Here is a 19,132-nt window from a genome sequence, read left to right as displayed (position 1 = left end):
GAGAGGGCACTAATGAGCCCTTGAAATAGTATGAAAAATTTTGTGCGTATGCATATTTTGGGAATGACAGGGGACAACACTTTTATCAGATTCTCAAAGGTATATGTGACCTAAAAAGTTGCAAGGACCACTTTGCAAAGCAACATCACATGCTTCATTTAACTTAATGTCACAATCCCGATTTTCCCATGAAGGTCTTTTTTACAGACTACACCAAACATTCTAAGAAAGAAAATTTGCCCCCAAGGAGAAAAAAAATGATTTGGGGGATGTGAAAAAAATCTTCGATATCATAATAGTTTGTGGCCCTTACAGTACAAAAAGAGATATACAGTATATCAACGGTATTAAAATTTAACGGGAGTGGGGGTGGGTAAAAAGGGGGAAAAATGTCTAAATCGGCTCCTTGGGGAGGCAATAATGAAAGAACAGTTGAGAAACTCTGGTCTACACTAAGAAAACACAGAGCAACCGAGTAATAACTACAGAGTTACAGTGTAGAGTAACATGCAGGGTATGATTACCAGTCACAGAAGCAGAGCATAGCCCGTTTTTCTTTGCTCCTCACACAGCAAACTGCTCTACATACTATGGATTCTAAAAACAAGTTAATGAACAAACCAGTCCACTTGTTGAAAAAGCCTCTGAAATTTCAACATTTCTATTCTTACTACGTTATTATTCCACAACACTTTGGCATATTTAATAACAACAACAAAATTGTACAGTAATGAAAGACCACAACTTTAACAATTAAAATACTTACTTTCTTCCTGCATCCGAGCTAGAATCTGCACATCAGTTACATCATTTAGCTTATAATTGGATCCAATTGAATCTTCATCTAATTCTGAAGCACTTAATTCACTGTCTATAGAGGATTGAGGACTGAGTGGAGGATTTCTGTCTGACGAACTTTTCAAATTACCTTAAAAAAGAAAATGATTCAAACTTCAGTGAAACAAAAGTTGAATAAACATCTGTTGCAATTAACTTGATATTATATCTTTGGATTCAGTTCATTGTTATTCTGCCTTTTCTGTTTATAAAATTCCCAAATGTTAAAATTAAAAATTGTCCTGATTAAGTATAAAGAGGGCTACAGAGACTCCTTCATAGATAATGACAAATACAAAACACATTTTCTTATAGCTATAACTTATCTATATTCTTATGAAACAATTAAGTTTTCAAAACAGTACCTGGCAAGTAATTAATGTTCAATAATACATGCTATAGGATTTCAACTATTACAAGGTAGCCAATGAAACTACTCTATAAATAGATGAATTTAAGATGTGTTTTCTCCTCCCAAATTCAGTCACTAGCAAATACCACCATCGTTTCCCTTGAATAAAGCACCTACTTTTCCTAAACAAGAATGCTATAATTTGAGGAAAATCAGGACTCCTTAGAGATTTAGGAACAAACCAAAAAAAGAACACTACACTCATTTCTCCTACATTATGCCATGTTTACAAAATTCCTTCCCTAAACTAGTAATGGGGATCCAAGGAGTTCTCTGAAGTTAACTAGTGAAGCACAAAGATGGGATGAAGAAAATGACTGGATGAAAAAACTCATTTTATCACTAAACCAAAAGGGGGATAGAAGACAGGTCAGAGGAATAAAGCATATACATATCCAAAAGACTCTAATTTGTTCCTAAGGAAATGCTTTCATCAGATCATCAACTTCTAATGAAGAATTTTAAAAATCCCAGGACTGTCACTAATATTTCTAATACAGATTTATTTGAAACTTGTTTTCCAGAATTCTTCACCATAAGAGCCAGCTCCAACACGAACGGCACATAAAAAGAGCAAGAAGAATACGAAACAGTTTATGTTGTCAAGAAGAGCATAGTGCACATGATAGGAAAAGTACTATAAGGTCAGTCTCAAATAGTGCCTGAATAAAATTCTCTATATTAAACAAATACAACCTTTTTAGTACAACAGTCATGGGTGAAATAAGTAGCAAGTAACAACCTACGTACAGAACAAACTTCAGGGTCAATAAGTGATGAGACTAGGGAGTATACAAGTCAAAAGTTTGAGGTGGTTAATAATACTTTAATTTTTAAGGAAGCTATGATAATTAATCATACCAATAGCAGTAATAAGAGTAACTGAATGGTGAAATCTAAAGAACAGTAAGCTACAGAATAACAGTCTCAGTCACAGAACCACAGCAGAACATTCTTCCCCCAATTATAGCAATCTATCCCTCTCCCATATCATTTAGAGCTCTAAACACTCTCTTGGCACATTCATATACAGCCTTGTACTATTATTTAACTACAATATCAAAGCTTATTAAAACTCCTATTAGAAGAGTTTAACTCTGTAGCTTTTACAACCTAAGCAAGCTACTCAGTAAGCATCTACTGGTTAAAAAAATAAAGCCTGACGCTATTTTTCTCAAGCCACATTAAAAAACTTTTACACACATGCTAAAGAAAACTTTATGAATGTAACTTGGCTTATCTGTATCACTGGTGCCTAGTACCATACTACCTGGTGCTAAGTAGCACCTCAATAATATCTTCTCTAACCAGTTGGAGGTTTCATAAATAAAGGAACTTGAACTACTGATGAGTAAGTTATTTTCTGAGGCAGGGCAGTAAGTTAAAAACCATTTCTTAATTACTCCATTTCGTCTCTCCTTACCTGAATTTCCAGGAAGTATTAGCTGTTTGACTATAGGAGGTCGCACTGGGGTTGAGGACGGAGAATTGAAACCACTGCTGTATGGGCTACTGGCATTTGGACTGTAAGGACTTGTGTAACTGATGGAGTTGAAAGGATTATTATACAAATTCTGCCTCTTGAGAGCTGCATTAATGACAAGGGGAAAAATCAAATTGAAGAAAAGGCTAATAACATCGCAAAAGTTTTCCTACTGGGGGACTTCCCTGGTGGCAGAGCGGTTAAGAATCCGCCTGCCAATGCAGGGGACAAGGGTTCGAGCCCTGGTCCGGGAAGATTCCACATGCTGCGGAGCAACCAAGCCCGTGCGCCACAACTACTGAGCCTGTGCTCTAGAGCTTGCGAGCCACAACTACTGAGCCCATGTGCCACAACTACTGAAGCCCATGCACCTAGAGCCCATGCTCTGCAACAAGAGAAGCCACTGCAATGAGAAGCCCGCGCACCGCAATGAAGAGTAGGCCCCACTCGCTCCAACTAGAGAAAGCCCGTGCGCAGCAACGAAGACCCAACACAGCCAAAAATTAAAAATATAAATAAATTTATAAAAAAAAATTTTTCCAATTAGGAAATTCAGCAAGTCATTATCTCAGTTTAAACACAGAAACATTTCTATAGTAGTGGAGAGAAATATATCACATTAATAATCCCAACAAAATACTTCCACTATCTTAAATTTTGTTATGCAAATAAAACAGGAGCCACACCAAACAGAAATAATACTATAGGAAGAATATCTCCTCAACAAATTATTAGCTACTAAATTAAGTTACTTCTATCTTGTTGGAAAGTTTATTCCAACTGTGTCAACCTTGAATGGCCTTTAAAAATAAAATGAATATAAAAGCATATTTGTGTTGTCTCATTTTTCTATAACAAACACACACTGCTAATAACAACAAAAAACTATGAAATAATGAGTTTTAAAAATAGTCGTTCCAAAGTTTGGATTTTTGAAAAAATAAAGCAATACTGACTATTTAGGCCAGATTAAGGTCAAACATACAAGAATTCTTTTTTTAAAAAACCCCCCCCCACCCCATTTTCTGGACCAAGGAGAATACTTCTGCCAAAAAAGGGGAAAAATTTGTGCTATGCATATAAAATTATAAAAATAGTATGAAAGTAGGGCTAAGATATCAATTATATACAAGAAAAATTAATACTTAAAATATTTTTTCTTTTCTTCACCCTATTCTAAAATCTACAGCTTATTCATATTTATGACCATCACCAAAGTACTATGCAGAATAAATACACAAATGTGACATGGTACTTCTTCTCAAGAGGCCTAAAGCCAAGTAGTGCAGGCAGAAAAAACAGTGATTTCAAGGCAAAATGAAATGAGTACTATCATAAAGGCGCAAAGAGGCTAATGGAAATGATGAGATAGGAGTAATTCATTACAACTGAGAGAAAGTAGGTAGTAAGGCTTTTTGGAAGGAGAGGCACTGGAGCAGTCTTGAGAGGATAATTTGGTAGGACACTGGAAGTGGGGAAAGTATATGTTTTCATCTGTGTTTATAACATAAACTAAAACCATGTCTTGAAAATGCATAGAGTGTCCAGGGAATAACAGTGAGTAATCTAGAAAGGTAAAGTTCATGGTGAGCGACAAAACAGGAACAACCAGCTGGGGCCAGGTCACAGGAGGCCTGGAATACTATGCTCAGGAGTCTGAAATTTGTTCAGTAGCAGTGATAACACCATCGGGGACTTTTGAGCAAGAGTAATATGATCCAATCAGCTTAAGGAAAAAAAACTGATGGAAATTCTAATGTTAAATAGATTAGACTGAACTAGGCAATAAAAGTGGCCAAAAAAAAAAAAAAAAGGAAGAAAAGGATAAATATTAAAAACCGGGGCTTCCCTGGTGGCGCAGTGGTTGGGAGTCCGCCTGCCGATGCAGGGGACACGGGTTCGTGCCCCGGTCCGGGAAGATCCCACATGCCTTGGAGCGGCTGGGCCCGTTGAGCCATGGCCGCTGAGCCTGCGCGTCTGGAGCCTGTGCTCCGCAACAGGAGAGGCCACAACAGTGAGAGGCCTGGGTACCGCAAAAAACAAAAAAAAAACAACAAAAAAAAAACCCGGTAAGGATTTCTAAAGGGAAAAAACAATAAGATGTTTCTGAAGTTTCTGGTTTGCCTATAAGCAGAGCACTGGTTTTGGGAGGAGGAACACATGCTTTCTGTTTAGTTTTTCTGTTTAGTTGGATAGTGTGGTAAGTTGGTCAGTATAGTTTTCTACATATTTTTCTACGTATTCACCATGAGACAAGACACCACGAAACATATTTAGTATGTAGCATGATCTCAATATATCAACCTGAGCAGAAATACGGGTGTTCATTCCTTCCTATCTCTTTACTGTTCTATTTCCTTTGAAGCGCAGTCTCTCTTTATTTGGTTATTTAATCACTAGCATTTCAAGTTCTCAACTCTTTTATCTTCTCACTCTAAACCATATTCTTTTTCTTGAGAAATCTCATTCATACTCACAACATTAGTTATTATCTCTATTCCCCCAAATATCCATTATTTATATCTCCAGGCCTAAGTTTCCATGAGCTTCAGTCCCATATATGCTGCCCATTTAATGTCTCCCCTGAGGGTATGGCAAATGCACCCCAGAGCCAACAAGTCCAAATCCAAACTCATTATTTTCGAACTAAAACAAATTCTCTTCCTGGGGTCTCTATCTCAGAATGATAACAACATTCATCCTATTACACAAGCTGGAAAGCTAGAAATCACTGCTGATACTTTCTTCTCCCTCATTTCCTCATATTTGGTTCATTCCTTTTTCCTTTCACACCTTTTCATCTCCACTACAACCCTTTCCCCCCAACACACACTACGCAGCTATCATCATCAACCCCCCTCAAAAGCATCCTACGGTTCACTTTTGGCCCTCTCCAATCTACTCTCCATACTACAGCTAAGCATGTCCTCATCAACGTGCAAATCCTATCATTTCTTCTTCCTGCCAACACATACCATACCCTTGAATAAAACCCTTCAGTATCTTCCCATTGCTTTTAGAATATTAGAATAAAGTCCAAAACCTTTAACATGGTCTCTAAGGCCTTGCAGAGTCTGGCTCCTACATATTGTTCTGACCTCATGTCCAGTTCCTCATGTACACTAGGCTCCCTCCCATATGCTCCCAAAGGCCTCCCACAGAGCCTTTGCACAAGCTGTTCTCACCACCTGGAACACTCTACTCCCTCTGTCGCCTTCCCCTTTAGCCCACTTAAATTTTCCTGAATCTTTAGGACTCAGGCCAAACATTACTTCCTGAAGTAAAATTCTAATTTCTCCAAGCTCAAAGCACTGTAGATCATTCTTTTATTACATATCACCAGTTATAAAAATTATTTTATTAACATGTTTCCCCTACTAGATGCCAAACTCCGTGAGTGCAGGTACAGTGTTAGTCTTTCTTCATCATGTATCCGCTACCCTTTGCCCAACGCCTGATACATAACAGGTTCTCAAAAAATATTGAATATGCATAAATAAAGGAGATTAGTTTGAATAAAGATGATACTGGATATAGTATGAATGGATGAAATCATCAAAACAGAGAGAAATGGGGCAAAAGAGAGACCTGGGCAGATGGGGCGGGGGTGGGGGGAAGGCAGGAAGAATGGGAAGTTTAATGGGTACAGAATTTTAGTATGGGATAACAAAAAAGTTCTGGAGATAGAGAGTGGTGATGGCAATGTGAATGTACTTAATGCCACTGAACTGTATGAACTGTATATTTAAAAATGGTGAAAGTGGGAAATTTGTGCTATATAAATATTATCTCCCCCCCCAAAACACACACAAAAAGATGGGCAGAGAAGGGAGAAACTTTAAAGAAGACTGAAAAGAAAACCGGAGGGAGAATAAGGGTAAAAAAGATAATGTGCTATCAAAAAAACAAGAGAAGAATATCTTAGGAACAGGTGCTGGTACACTAAAGAGAAGCTGAGTATGATGGAGTAGAAAACGGCTGTGCTAGAATATAATAGCTAAGTTCCTAGGAAGCTTTGCCTTATCAAAAAAATACATTTAAAAAACAATCTTCCCTTTAACTTGGGAAAAGAGAGGTTTAGGACTACAAGGTTCAAACTTGCAACAGCCAAATTATTTTTCTTTGAATATATACAGCTATAGCTATTGCTCTGTGCATACAGCTACAAAATCTAAACACTGTTAAGCAGATCCAGTACTTGATTACACCTAGTAATGGTTCAAGAGTAACAGCTTTTCTTACATGCTCCTACTATCTTTAATGCCTTTGTTATAATAAAGCAAAAAGCTACTCACTCCAATTGCTACTTTTGAAGTGCAACAGCTTTGGTTTTCTCCCCTATGTCCATCCCATACGTTATTTTCTTATAATAACCACTGCTCCTGCCACAACAAACTACACTTTACTATATGACAGTTTAACTGTGTAGGCTCCCCCCTGCTTCCCCTGACCATTTGCAGCTTACACTCTAAAAAAGAGGACGTACCTCAATAATAAAGCCAAAAAAAAGCAATTTTAAGGACATGGCTGCCAAGTAAACACAAAGCAAAAAACAAAACTCTATTTAGGATTAGTAATCATGCATCAATCTTTTACTACATGAGCATTCCAGGAAACTGATACTCTTTTTTTTTTTTTTGGCCTCGCTGCGAGGCTTGCAGGATCTTAGTTCCCTGACCAGGGACTGAACCAGGGCCCCAGCACTGAAAGCGTTGAGTACTATCCACCGGACCCCCAGGGAATTCCCAGAAACTGATATTCTCTTTTTTAATTTTTTAATTTTTTTTGAAACATATTTTTAAAAGATTGAGAGTAATTCCAAGAAAGAGTCAATAATATTTTTCCTACATTTCTAACACACTGGCATGCTACATTTAAATGCCATTAGAGTGACACATTTTGTCAGCTTTGTGAATGCTATTAAACAATAGAACATAAAAGCAGTTTAACTTAAAATGTCAAGTTAAAAAAAAAAAAAGAGGGGAAATGAATACATTGACTAAGCACTACCAGCCAGAAAAACATGCTAGGCTCTTTCAACATTATCATTTAATCCTTAAATAACACTTACAGGGTTCATCATGCTTATAAGAAAACTGAGCTTATAGGAGTTAAATAATTCGCGGAGTCACATAGCAACAAAGTGACAGAGTGAGAATGAGGGCTCTTTGGTTCTCAACCTGTATCTTTCTACCACATCAGAATTTCCCTGAGGCTGGTGAGATGATTTTAGATGATATCAGACAAAACATTTTTTTAAAATAATTATTTATTTTAGCTTGCACCAGAAAAAACCTTATTACATAAAATCCATTATTTCATGGATATTTTTTAGGATGAAGCTAAATAAAAATACGGAGATTTTTTTTTAAAGGCTATTAAGAAAATAACAGAACAGGGTTATGTGCATATGGCAAAAACTCACGATGGCATGCACAATGTGATTTGGAAAACACCCCTCAAGCAAAGAACTGCCTTCCTAAAAACATACCAGTCAACATTTATCTGTTTTTTGATTAAAGAAAGCAAAGAGATGAATTTACAAGTAAAATTATAGACATACCTGACATAGTTTGATCAAGTTTGTGGATAAGAGACTTTTTAGCACATTCAACATCAGGACTTGGGTAATCCAAAACTTGCCTGCACCAAACTAAAGGACTAACTGATTTCTGCATTGGTGTAAGTTTTTTCTTTGGTGATGAATACAGCCTAGAAGAAAACAAAAAACAAAAACAAAAAAGGGTAATGTTAATTATTAAGCACAAGGTTATAAAATAGGGATCCTTTGGAACAGATTTAAATTGGGGGATAGGGAGTAAAAATGATGGAGTATGTTTAAAATCACCCACATTTACTTTCTGCACAGGAAGAAAATGACACTACAATCATCAATATAAGCCCAAATCTCAACTATTAAATGAACCCAAATGAGGCCAACTGTCCAGTCCTAAAATGTGTCTTTATTTTTCTCTTTTACTCTCATTTCAAAAACTATGAAGAAACAGTCTTTACAATATTTTATTCTGTTTTCAATAGTTCTTAACTCCCTAATATAAACATATCATTAAGTCCTGTCTAGAAGGCAGATAAATACCTTGCTTTCCAACTCCCAGTTCCCTTCCTACCACAAACCACACATTCACCATTAGTAATGCATTCCTTTTACTTAAGCAGTACCCACTCTGTAGCCCTTTTTTCAAATGATACGTCAGAGAAAAGCAATACATTAAAAAATCCTTAATAACAATATGAATCAATTTATGAAATTACTTCAGTTTCAGTAAAGCAGAAAGGAAAAGTATTTTATAAGCTCCTGGGGAAGGCATATAAAAACAAAAAGGTGGGAAGATACTTCCTACTTCATTTGTTTTTCCTCAGATTAGTTCAGATTACATCAATTGATGTTAATTTATTTCAAATGTTACTCTATATGAAAAATGTGAAGTTACTTGAATTCTAACCAGAGTGGTTTCCAAATTAAGACACTTAAGTGAAATCTATGATGTAAACAAAATTACTGCACTTCCAGATGGATGGGATGTAAAATCAGCTCCTTTACTGCACCTGACTAACTCATGGAGGATGGGGAAAAGGGAGAAAAAGTGCCCCATCTGACATTGCCTCCTCCTGTCTTGTTGATGCTGCATAGAGGTGGAGGTTCAGCTCTCCCACTGGGCCTCTATGACTTAATTTTAGCAGAAATAGGCGAATAAAGCAATATTTTTCAAGTTTTCTTGACAAGTAAAATCTTGACAATCTCAACTTATAAGTTACATTAGCCATCAATAAATTGGCTGTGTCCATCAGAAAACAGTCCCTCTTGACTGAACTGTATATTATTATTTAAGAAATTCAAAAGCATCAGTGAAAAAAAATGTTTTTAGTAGGCAAATTGATAAGGGTAGGAAATAAAAAAAGATGGAATACAAAATTACTCTTAAATTTTTAGCTGTTGTAACTGAAAGAATTATAGTGCCATTGACAAAAACAGGAAAGCTACCATTCACCTGGTATAGGCGAGATTATGATGTTTTAAACTGATTTTGAATTATTGATGTTTTATTCATTTAGTTTATAGTAGTTTCTGTATTTTTAAAGATGCTAAAAGTACCTTACAACTTTTTTTAAAAACAGCCTTTTCAAGATGTAATTTACATACCATAAAATTTGCCTGTGTAATTTCTGCACCATAAAATTCATTGTATAATTTGATGAATTTAGTATTTAGTTACCCAAACCATCACCACCATGTAATTTTAGAACATTTTTATCACCCTAAAAAGAAACCCCCTTTCCGTTTCTACCTCCAGCCCTAGGCAATAACAAATCTGCTTTCTGCTCCATGTTCCTTTCTAAACATTTCATATAAACAGAATCATACAATGTGTGTTTTGTGTGTCTGGCTTCTTTCACATGAATTGCCAAAGTGTGAAAGAAAAAGTGATACACACTACTATATATAACTAATAAGGACCTACTGTATAGTACAGACTATAGTAGAGACAATGTTTTGTAATGGCATTTATGGGAAAAGAATATAAATGGACATACATGTATGTATAACTGATTCACTTTGCTGTACACCTGAAACAATACTGTAAATCAACTATACTCCAATTAAAAAAAAAAAACCAAAAAGCCCAACATTTCCTGAAAGTTCTCAACACAAGGAAAACAATTTTCTTCTTCTTCCCCCCTCCTTTTGTATCTGTATGAGATGATGAATGTTAAATAAACTTATTGTGGTAATCATCTTGCAAAATACGTAAGTAATGTCATTACGCTGTACACCTTAAACTTATACAGTACTGTATCTCAATTATATCGCAATAAAACTAAAAAAAAAAGGAGTAAGCATTGCTACAAACACTACCAATATTAAAAGAATTGTAAGGAATATTTTGAAGAACTTTACACCAACAAAACAGATAGACTGGAAGACTGGATACACAAATTCCTAGAAAGATACACGTTATCAAATGGGACTCAAGAAGAAATAGAGACTCTGAAGAGATTTATAAAAATAAATTGAATTAGTAATGAGAAATCTTCCTGTAAAGAAAAGCCCAGTTCCAGATGCCTTCACTTATTAATTTTATCAATACTAAGGAAAAGTAATGCCAATCCTATACAAACTCTTTCAGAAAATAGATCTAATGGTAAAAGACTGAATGCTTCTCCTAAGACTGGGAACAAAGTTAAGGATGCACACTATCAACATCTCTATTCAGTGTGGTACTACAGTGTCTAGCCAGTGCAGAAAGGCAAGAACAAGAAATTAAGGCATCCATGTGGGAAAGAAAAAAGTAAAATTGTCTTTATTCACAGACAGTATGATCCTGTACATAGAAAATCCTTTGTAGGAATCTACTGAAAGCAAACGAAATCAACTAGACTTAATTAATGTGTTTAGCAAGGTCACAGGATATGAGATCAACAGGCCAAAAAAAAAAGAAAATCAACTTATTTCTATGTATCAATGAACTCAAATATGAAATAAATATAACAATTCCATTCACAACAGCATCAAAAAGAATACTTAGGAATAAATTTAACAAATGAAGTGCAAGAGTTGTACACCGAAAACAATAAAACATTGCTGAGAGAAATGAAAGACTTAAGTAAATGGAGAGATGTACCATGTTCCTAGATCTGAAGACTCAATGTTGTCAAGATGTCAATTCTTCCAAACTGATCAACAGAATACAATCCCTACAAAAATGTCAGCAGGCATTTTTATAGAAATGGACAACCTAATTCTAGAAGTTACATGAAAATGTAAAGACAAAGAATGGCCAGAAGAATTCTGAAAATGAACAATCTTTTAAAAATTTTAAAATCTCTGGTCTTGCTCCCTTCCAATCCATTCTATATACTGCAGCCAAATTGTTTTCTGAAATATGAATCTGACTATTAATATTCCTCTGCTAAAAATTCTATGCCAGTTTCCTTTTGCCCTTATGATAGTTTTTTTCCAAAACACAGCCCCCGTGGCCCTTGAAACACAGCAATGATCTAACTGTTGCAGTACCTTTTTTTTTTTAGCTACATTTCTCACCCTTCTCCACCACTCAAATCTAAATAATAGCCATATGGTACTAATTTCTACTCCTGAAAAGCCCAACACTTTTGCTTCTAGGTCATTTTGTGCATGCTGTTCCCCTTGCCTTAAACAAACTCAATTCCACTTCTTGGTTACCTCACCCTCCCTTGCCCAACTTCGGCCAGCCCATTCGTACTTTTTACGAAGTCTCAACTTAAATGTCCCTTCTTCAAGGAAACCTTCCTTAAGTACCTGTCATAAGACTATATTAGGGGTTTCCCTGGTGGCGCAGTGGTTAAGAATCCACCTGCCAATGCAGGGGACACGGGTTTGAGCCCTGGTCCGGGAAGATCCCACATGCTGCGGAGCAACTAAGCCCGTGCACCAAAACTACTGAGCCCTCGTGCCACAACTACTGAAGCCCGAGAGCCTAGAGCCCATGCTCCGCGAAAAGAGAAGCCACTGCAATAAGAAGCATGCGCACCAACACAAAGAGTAGCCCCCGCTTGCTGCAACTAGAGAAAGCCTGCGCTCAGCAACAAAGAACCAATGCAGCCAAAAATAAATAAATAAATAAAAATTTTAAAATGCGTTACGGGGCAATAAAAATGCTACAATATGGATAAACCACAAAAACATTAAACTAAGTAAAAGAAGTCAGCCACAAAAGACCACATACTGCATGATACCATTCATATGGAATGTCTAGAATAGGCAAATCTATGAGACAAAACAGATTGGTGGTTGCCCAGGGATGGGAGAGGGGATGGGGAGAGAGAAATGGGAAATGACTGCTAATGGGTACAAAGATCCTTTCTGGGATATTGAAAATATTCTAAACCAAGATTATGGTCATGGTTGTACTATTCTGTAAATATAGAAATCACTCAATACTAAAAACAGGTGAATTTTATGTATGTAAATTCTATCTTAATAAAGCTGTTAAAAAATATGTTAGAAATAATTGGTCTCTCAAGATGTTGCTTTTTCCCTTAGGACAATTATTACAAAGGAATTAAACACCATTAAATATAATTTATGTCTATTGTTAATAGTGAGAGAACTAGTAAAGATGTAATTAAGAATATGAATGTTATGAAACTGATCATAACAAATCATATTTTGTCCGATATGTCACACATACCTGTATAACATGACTGGTGATAAAAACAACTAAGAATATAACTATTTTGTAAAAGTAACAACTTTAGGGACTTCCCGGGTGGCGCAGTGGTTAAGAATCTGCCTGCCAATGCAGGAGACACAGGTTTGATCCCTGGTCCAGGAGGATTCCACATGCCGTGGAGCAACTAAGCTCGTGAACCACAACTACTGAGCCTGTGCTCTAGAGCCTGAGCCACAGCTACTGAACCTGTGTGCCGCAGCTACTGAGGCTCGCGTGCCTAGAGCCCGTGCTCAGCAACAAGAGAAGCCACCGCAATGAGAAATGAGAAGCCTGCGCACCGCAACGAAGAGTAGCCCCCGCTCACCACAACTAGAGAAAGCCCGCGTGCAGCACTGAGGACCCAACGCAGCCAAAAATTAAAAAACAAAACAAAAAAAAAAAACTTTAATAATATAGAAATGTATAAATGTAAGGAGTGATAATAACCTCCCTCCCCCTACCAATTCTATCCTCCCAAGTTATTTACAGTTTGCAGTATGTCTCTTGGGACTTTTTTATGCATACACATAGCAGACATATTATTAAAAGACAGAGATAGGATGGGAAATTGGAGACATTTTACTGAATTTATAGTAACCACAGTAATCACTTTTCATGTTGCAGTCAGCTGAAAGTAGGCTAATAAAGCTAAGAACAACAAAGATTTAACTTTATTTAAAGTAAAAATAAAAATTATATCAGGCTAAGGAAAATCATCAGATTTTAATACCTCAAAATCATACTTCTCTATTTACTGAGTAAGGTGTATTCAACGCAAAAGAAAAGAGCCTCTGTCTTCACAAAGTTCAATGTATATTCCCTGCAATAGTAATGACATTTACAGACTTATATATTTGCATCTGAATGAACCCTGAACAAAACACCAATGATTACAATGTTTTTTAAGTGCATATGAAAAAAGATAAAGGAAACATAACAAAGTAAGTTCAAAGTGGCCATATTGAGATTGTAATTTTGTTTCTATTCTTATAATTTTATGGGGTTTTTTTTCAGATTGGAAATTTGATTTTATTTTTATTATTTATTTATTTTTAATTTTTATTTTATATTATAGTTGATTTACAATGTTGCGTTAGTTTCAGGTATACAGCTAAGTGATTCAGTTATACATATATCCATTATTTTCATATTCTTTTCCCATATAGGTTATTACAGAATATTGAGTAGAGTTCCCTGTGCTATACAGTAGGTCCTTGGTTACCTATTTTATACATAGTAGAGTGTATATGTTAATCCCAAACTCCTAATTTATCCCTTCCCCCAACATTTCCCCTTTGGTAACCACAGGTTTGTTTTCGAAGTCTGTGAGTCTGCTTCTGTTTTGTAAATAAGTTCATTTTTATCACTTTTTTTTTAGATTCCACATATAAGTGATATCATATATTTGTCTTTCTCTGCCCAACTTACTTCACTTAGTATGATAATCTCTAGGTCCATCCGGAAAGGCTTGAATTTTTTTTTAAATTTTTTATTCAAGTGTAGTTGATTTACAACGTTATGTTAGTGTACAGCAAAGTGAATCAGTTATACATATACATATATCCGCTCTTTTTTAGATTCTTTTCCCATATAGGTCATTACAGAGCATTGAGTAGCATTCCCTGTACTATACAGTAGGTCAAGGAAAGGCTTATATTTAAATCAGGGTGATGGAAAGGCTTAAAGGTCTGCCCAGAGTGTGGAATCAATGGATCAGAGTTGGTGGTCTGTGGAGTAACTTCTTCAGAAAAGGCACTGGGAACAAGACCAAGGGTTGAGTAAAGACGGACAGATATGTCAAAGGGGTATTGCAGAAGGCTAAAGTTGGTCAGCTACACAAGGGAGCAGAGGAACAAGAAACAGATGTATGTTGAACTCATTTACTGTTTTTTTTAAGTTAATTTTTATTGGAGTATAGCTGCTTTATAATGTTGTGTTAGTTTCTGCTATACAGCAAAGTTAATCAGTTATACATACACATATATCCTCTCTTTTTTTAGATTTCCTTCCCATTTAGGTCACCACAGAGCACTGAGTAGAGTTCCCAGTGCTATACAGTATGTTCTCATTAGTTATCTATTTTACACATAGTAGTGTATATAAGTCAATCCCAATCTCCCAATTCATTCCACACCCCCCTTCCCGCCTTGGTATCCATAAGTTTGTTCTCTACATCTGTGTCTCTATTTCTGCTTTGCAAATAAGTTCATCTGTACCATTTTCTAGATTCCACATATAAGAGATATTATATGCTATTTGTTTTTCTCTTTCTGACTTATTTCACTTTATATGACAGTCTCTAGGTCTATCCACGTCTCTACAAATGGCACTATTTCATTCCTTTTTATGGCTGAGTAATATTCCATTGTATATGGTTTTTTTTAAACTTTCATTAATAAAAGTATCTTTGGCCGTACCCACACCTAAATATAATTTAATAAACTATTAGGATACATTGCTTTATAATGATTTAACAACCTTCCTGAGTCAATGTGAAATAATAATTAATGTTATTATTAATCAAGGGCTTATTACATGGCAGGCATGGTTTCAGTATTTTATTTATTTATTTTGGCTGCACCAGATTTTAGTTCCCCAACAAGGGATCGAACCCAGCCCCCCAGCATTGGGAGTTCAGAGTCTTGCCCACTGGACCACCAGGGAAGTTCCTCAGTATTTAAAATATACTAACCCTTTCAATCTTCCCAATAAGCTTATGAGATAGGTACTAATATAATCCCTGGTTTACAGATGAGGTCAAGAGGCACAGTGAGCTAAATGACTTGTCCAAGGTGACATAGCTGTTAAGTGGCAAAACCAGGATTGCTTCAGAACCTAAGCTCTTAACTTTACCAACTAATACTTTACATACTTTACCAACTAATACATTTTCTAAAAGAATGTACAAGATCCTTGACTTAAAGGCTTCAATATAGTAATCATTCTAATGGCCTCCTGCTGTTCCCTGCTCTCTTCTAAGCCTTATGAACCACAAAATATAAAGTTGTAATAGATCCCACTATTAAATACAATTTAAAAAATCACAACTCAATTGAAGAAAAATATCTTCAGTTCATATGTAGTAAGAGTCTTTTTGAAATTTTAGTAATAAATAATAGTGGTAATTATTTACAAGGCAAATTCATTAATAAAGTCTTAGAACAGTTTACAAGCCCTGAAGTGACAATGGCTGCAGGGCAGGATACAGACATAAACTGCTGGTATGACAGCAGAACACAACATGGTGAATCAACAAACAGGGCAGAGCAAGCAGAACAGACTGAAGAAAAGTTTTAAAGTAGTAAATCCCAAACTTTTAGACAGTGACACTCTATGCTTCCATTTTCATTTCATGATTCTCTTGATTCTCATTCTGGTATGGCATGGGTTTTTTAATTTTAAGAGTATCAAAACAATTTTGATATTCCTTGGGATGCCACAAAACTGAGGTTGGAAATTACTTCTTTAAAGAGACAAACATCTAGTGTTGAGGCGTAATTGTGTACTGCTGGGAGACCAACTGGGAGTGTGGCAATCAGAAAATGAGTTGTTTTGTTTTGAGAAAAGACATCAGGAAGACTGGAAGTCTCAAACTATACCAGACTGCAAATTGTGGCAACAGCTGCAAAGAAAGAGACAGTTTTAATGTGTATTGACTAATACATAATACATATCTGCTTAGCTACAATTGCATCCATAGATAGCAATTACAAAAAAATAAATAATTAAATAAAATATCAGGTAATTAAAGTGCTAAAGAAAATTTGGCAATATCTTTACGCTACGCCACAGTAGGAAGAGAGAATACACTATACTCTGCTTATAGAACTAAAGTTAATATTAAGACCAGCCCAGGGACTTCCCTGGTGGCGTAGTGGTTAAGAATCCACCTGCTAATGCAGGGGACATGGGTTTGAGCCCTGGTCCGGGAAGATCCCACATGCCGTGGAGCAACTAAGCCCATGTGCCACAACTACTGAGCCCGTGTGCCACAACTACTGAAACCCGCGTGCCTAGAGCCCATGCTCTGCAACAAGAGAAGCCACCACAACGAGAAGCCCGTGCACTGCAACGAAGAGTAGCTCCTGCTCTCCGCAACTAGAGAAAGTCCGCACACAGCAATGAAGACCCAACGCAGCCAAAAATAAATAAATAAATTTATTAAAAAAAAAAAAACCTTTAAAGAAAAAAAAAAAAAGGCAGCCCAGACATTCTCTTTTCTCTCTCTCTCTTTTTTTTTTTTTTTAAGTTTTTGGCCATCCTGAATGGCATGTGGGATCTTAGTTCCCCCAACCAGGGATCGAACCCCGCACACCTTGCAGTGGGAGTGTGGTGTCTTAATCACTGGACCAAAAGGGAAGTCCCATCTCTTCTCTTTTTCTTTTGAGTTACATAGAAAGATAAGAATGAGTATGTGAGGATTCCTTATTATTAAAGTGTACGGGATACCAAGATGGTTAAAATGCATAAAATACATTTGGAGGGATGGGGGAAAGTAGTTGTGTGTATATATATAAGCTATATATAATTGTTTAACTCTCTCTCATATAGCACTCCAAGCATCTCAGGGACAGGAATATTTCACATCATTCCTTATGCCTCACCCTCACCCCCAAAGAAAACTGCCTGGCACACAGTATTATAGAAACGGAACACCATATTGCAGAATGAATGAAGGAAATAATTATACAAAAATTCATAATAGAGCACTGCCTCTTTCCTGAAAAATTATAATCATGGAAATTCTATAGTTATACTTGATGTACCAGTTGGGGACCCCAGTTGTAAGATCAGCAGAACTAAATTCTTCCTGTTTTAATTCATATCCATTTCTACCCTCCTCATTCCTTTCAAAATACCCATAACCACTGACCAGGATCTCTCTCAAGTGACAGTAATCAAATCATCCCAGTGTCTTTAAGAGGCTAAATTTAACCTATTCTCCAGTCCCTTAACTTTCTTCCCTTTCCTACTAGTTTTCTCAAGATCACTTATTAATTACCAAAGGTAGAAGTGATGACATGAGGATCTGAAAATACACATTATAAGTGTAAAACCTGAGCTCCTCACACACTTCCTACATCACATTATTTTTGTTATTTTATCAACTGCTGCCTCATAAGATATAACCATATATTTATTCCTACTATTTTATGTTTACCAGAAACTTTTTTTTTTATTATTGGGTTTTTTTTGGCCTTGCCACGTTGGCAGTGAAAGTGCTGAGTCCTAACCACTGGACAGCCAGGGAATTCCCAGAAACTTTTTTTTTTTTTTTTTTTTTTTGCAGTACGCGGGCCTCTCACTGTTGTGGCCTCTCCCACTGCGGAGCACAGGCTCCGGACGCGCAGGCTCAGTGGCCACGGCTCACGGGCCCAGCCGCTCCGCAGCATGTGGGATCTTCCCGGACCGGGGCACGAACCCGCATCCCTTGCATCGGCAGGCGGACTCTCAACCACTGCGCCACCAGGGAAGCCCCCAGAAACTCTTTTAATTTGAAGAAATCTTTTGTTTGTTTCATCATAACCAATCATCATTTTTTGGACATACAATATGTTCTAATAGTTTTAGTACTAATTTTTCTCCTGGGTGTCAGTCACAGAGCTGTAAGTGCTTACTATAGACATTGTCTCAAAATCAAATATCCCCAAACAAACCTAAAATGACACCATTATTTTTTCCAGTCAACAAATGAAAATTTTTATAATGACCTTGACTGTTTTCTCACTCCATACATTCAATCAACACATTCTATCGATTCATTAAACTGGCTTCCCCACACCTACCAGACTTTCAACCTTCCAATCCATCCTCTACTACCACTTAGCTCTCCAAAACACAGGTCAGGATAAACATTGTTTCACAGCTCAAAAACTTTCTCACTGGATGTACTCCCCAACTTAATTTTCAAGATCCTGTGTTTTCGATGCAAAACCACATCCTTGATCTTCTCTCTCAGGTACTCCAATAAAAAACCCTCTTGTCCAGACAAAATGGCCAAATAAATGTTCACTTCACACATCTGTTAAACCACAGATGTGTCTTTGCTTATAGCTCTTTTTACTACAGGGGCAAAAATAATTTCCTTTCCATTTTCCTTGTCTAACCCAAGCCTTACCTCTAGACCAATTCAAGACTCCATTTTTCATGAGGCTTTCCAACTGCCACAGTTCTTCTGACTACTCCTTA

The 19,132-nt window shown here is 36.5% G+C and overlaps 1 protein-coding gene across 5 annotated transcripts in view; it reads right to left on the bottom strand.

Moving 5' to 3' along the window:
- The window catches only part of SLAIN2 (SLAIN motif family member 2), a 119,867-nt gene that overhangs the window by 77,488 nt on the left and 23,247 nt on the right, over positions 1 to 19,132 (bottom strand). For 4 of the 5 annotated variants that reach the window (XR_009564000.2, XR_009564001.2, XM_030880474.3 and 1 more), the window contains exons 2-4: positions 8,296 to 8,444; positions 2,673 to 2,837; positions 767 to 928 (exon numbers count right to left, since the gene is read on the bottom strand). Coding sequence is in view for 3 of the 5 variants with exons in the window: in XM_030880474.3 (XP_030736334.1) it covers positions 767 to 928; positions 2,673 to 2,837; positions 8,296 to 8,444 (476 nt within the window). In the remaining 2 variants the exon portion in view is untranslated. The remainder of the gene's footprint in view (positions 1 to 766; positions 929 to 2,672; positions 2,838 to 8,295; positions 8,445 to 19,132) is intronic. The other variant, XM_030880476.3, reaches the window with a different exon arrangement.

Source organism: Globicephala melas, chromosome 5 (genome assembly GCF_963455315.2).
Source record: "Globicephala melas chromosome 5, mGloMel1.2, whole genome shotgun sequence".
In the NCBI taxonomy this organism is placed as follows: domain Eukaryota; kingdom Metazoa; phylum Chordata; class Mammalia; order Artiodactyla; family Delphinidae; genus Globicephala; species Globicephala melas.
The sequence above is the reverse complement of the archived record's forward strand: the minus strand, read 5'-3'. Positions and strand labels throughout refer to the sequence as shown.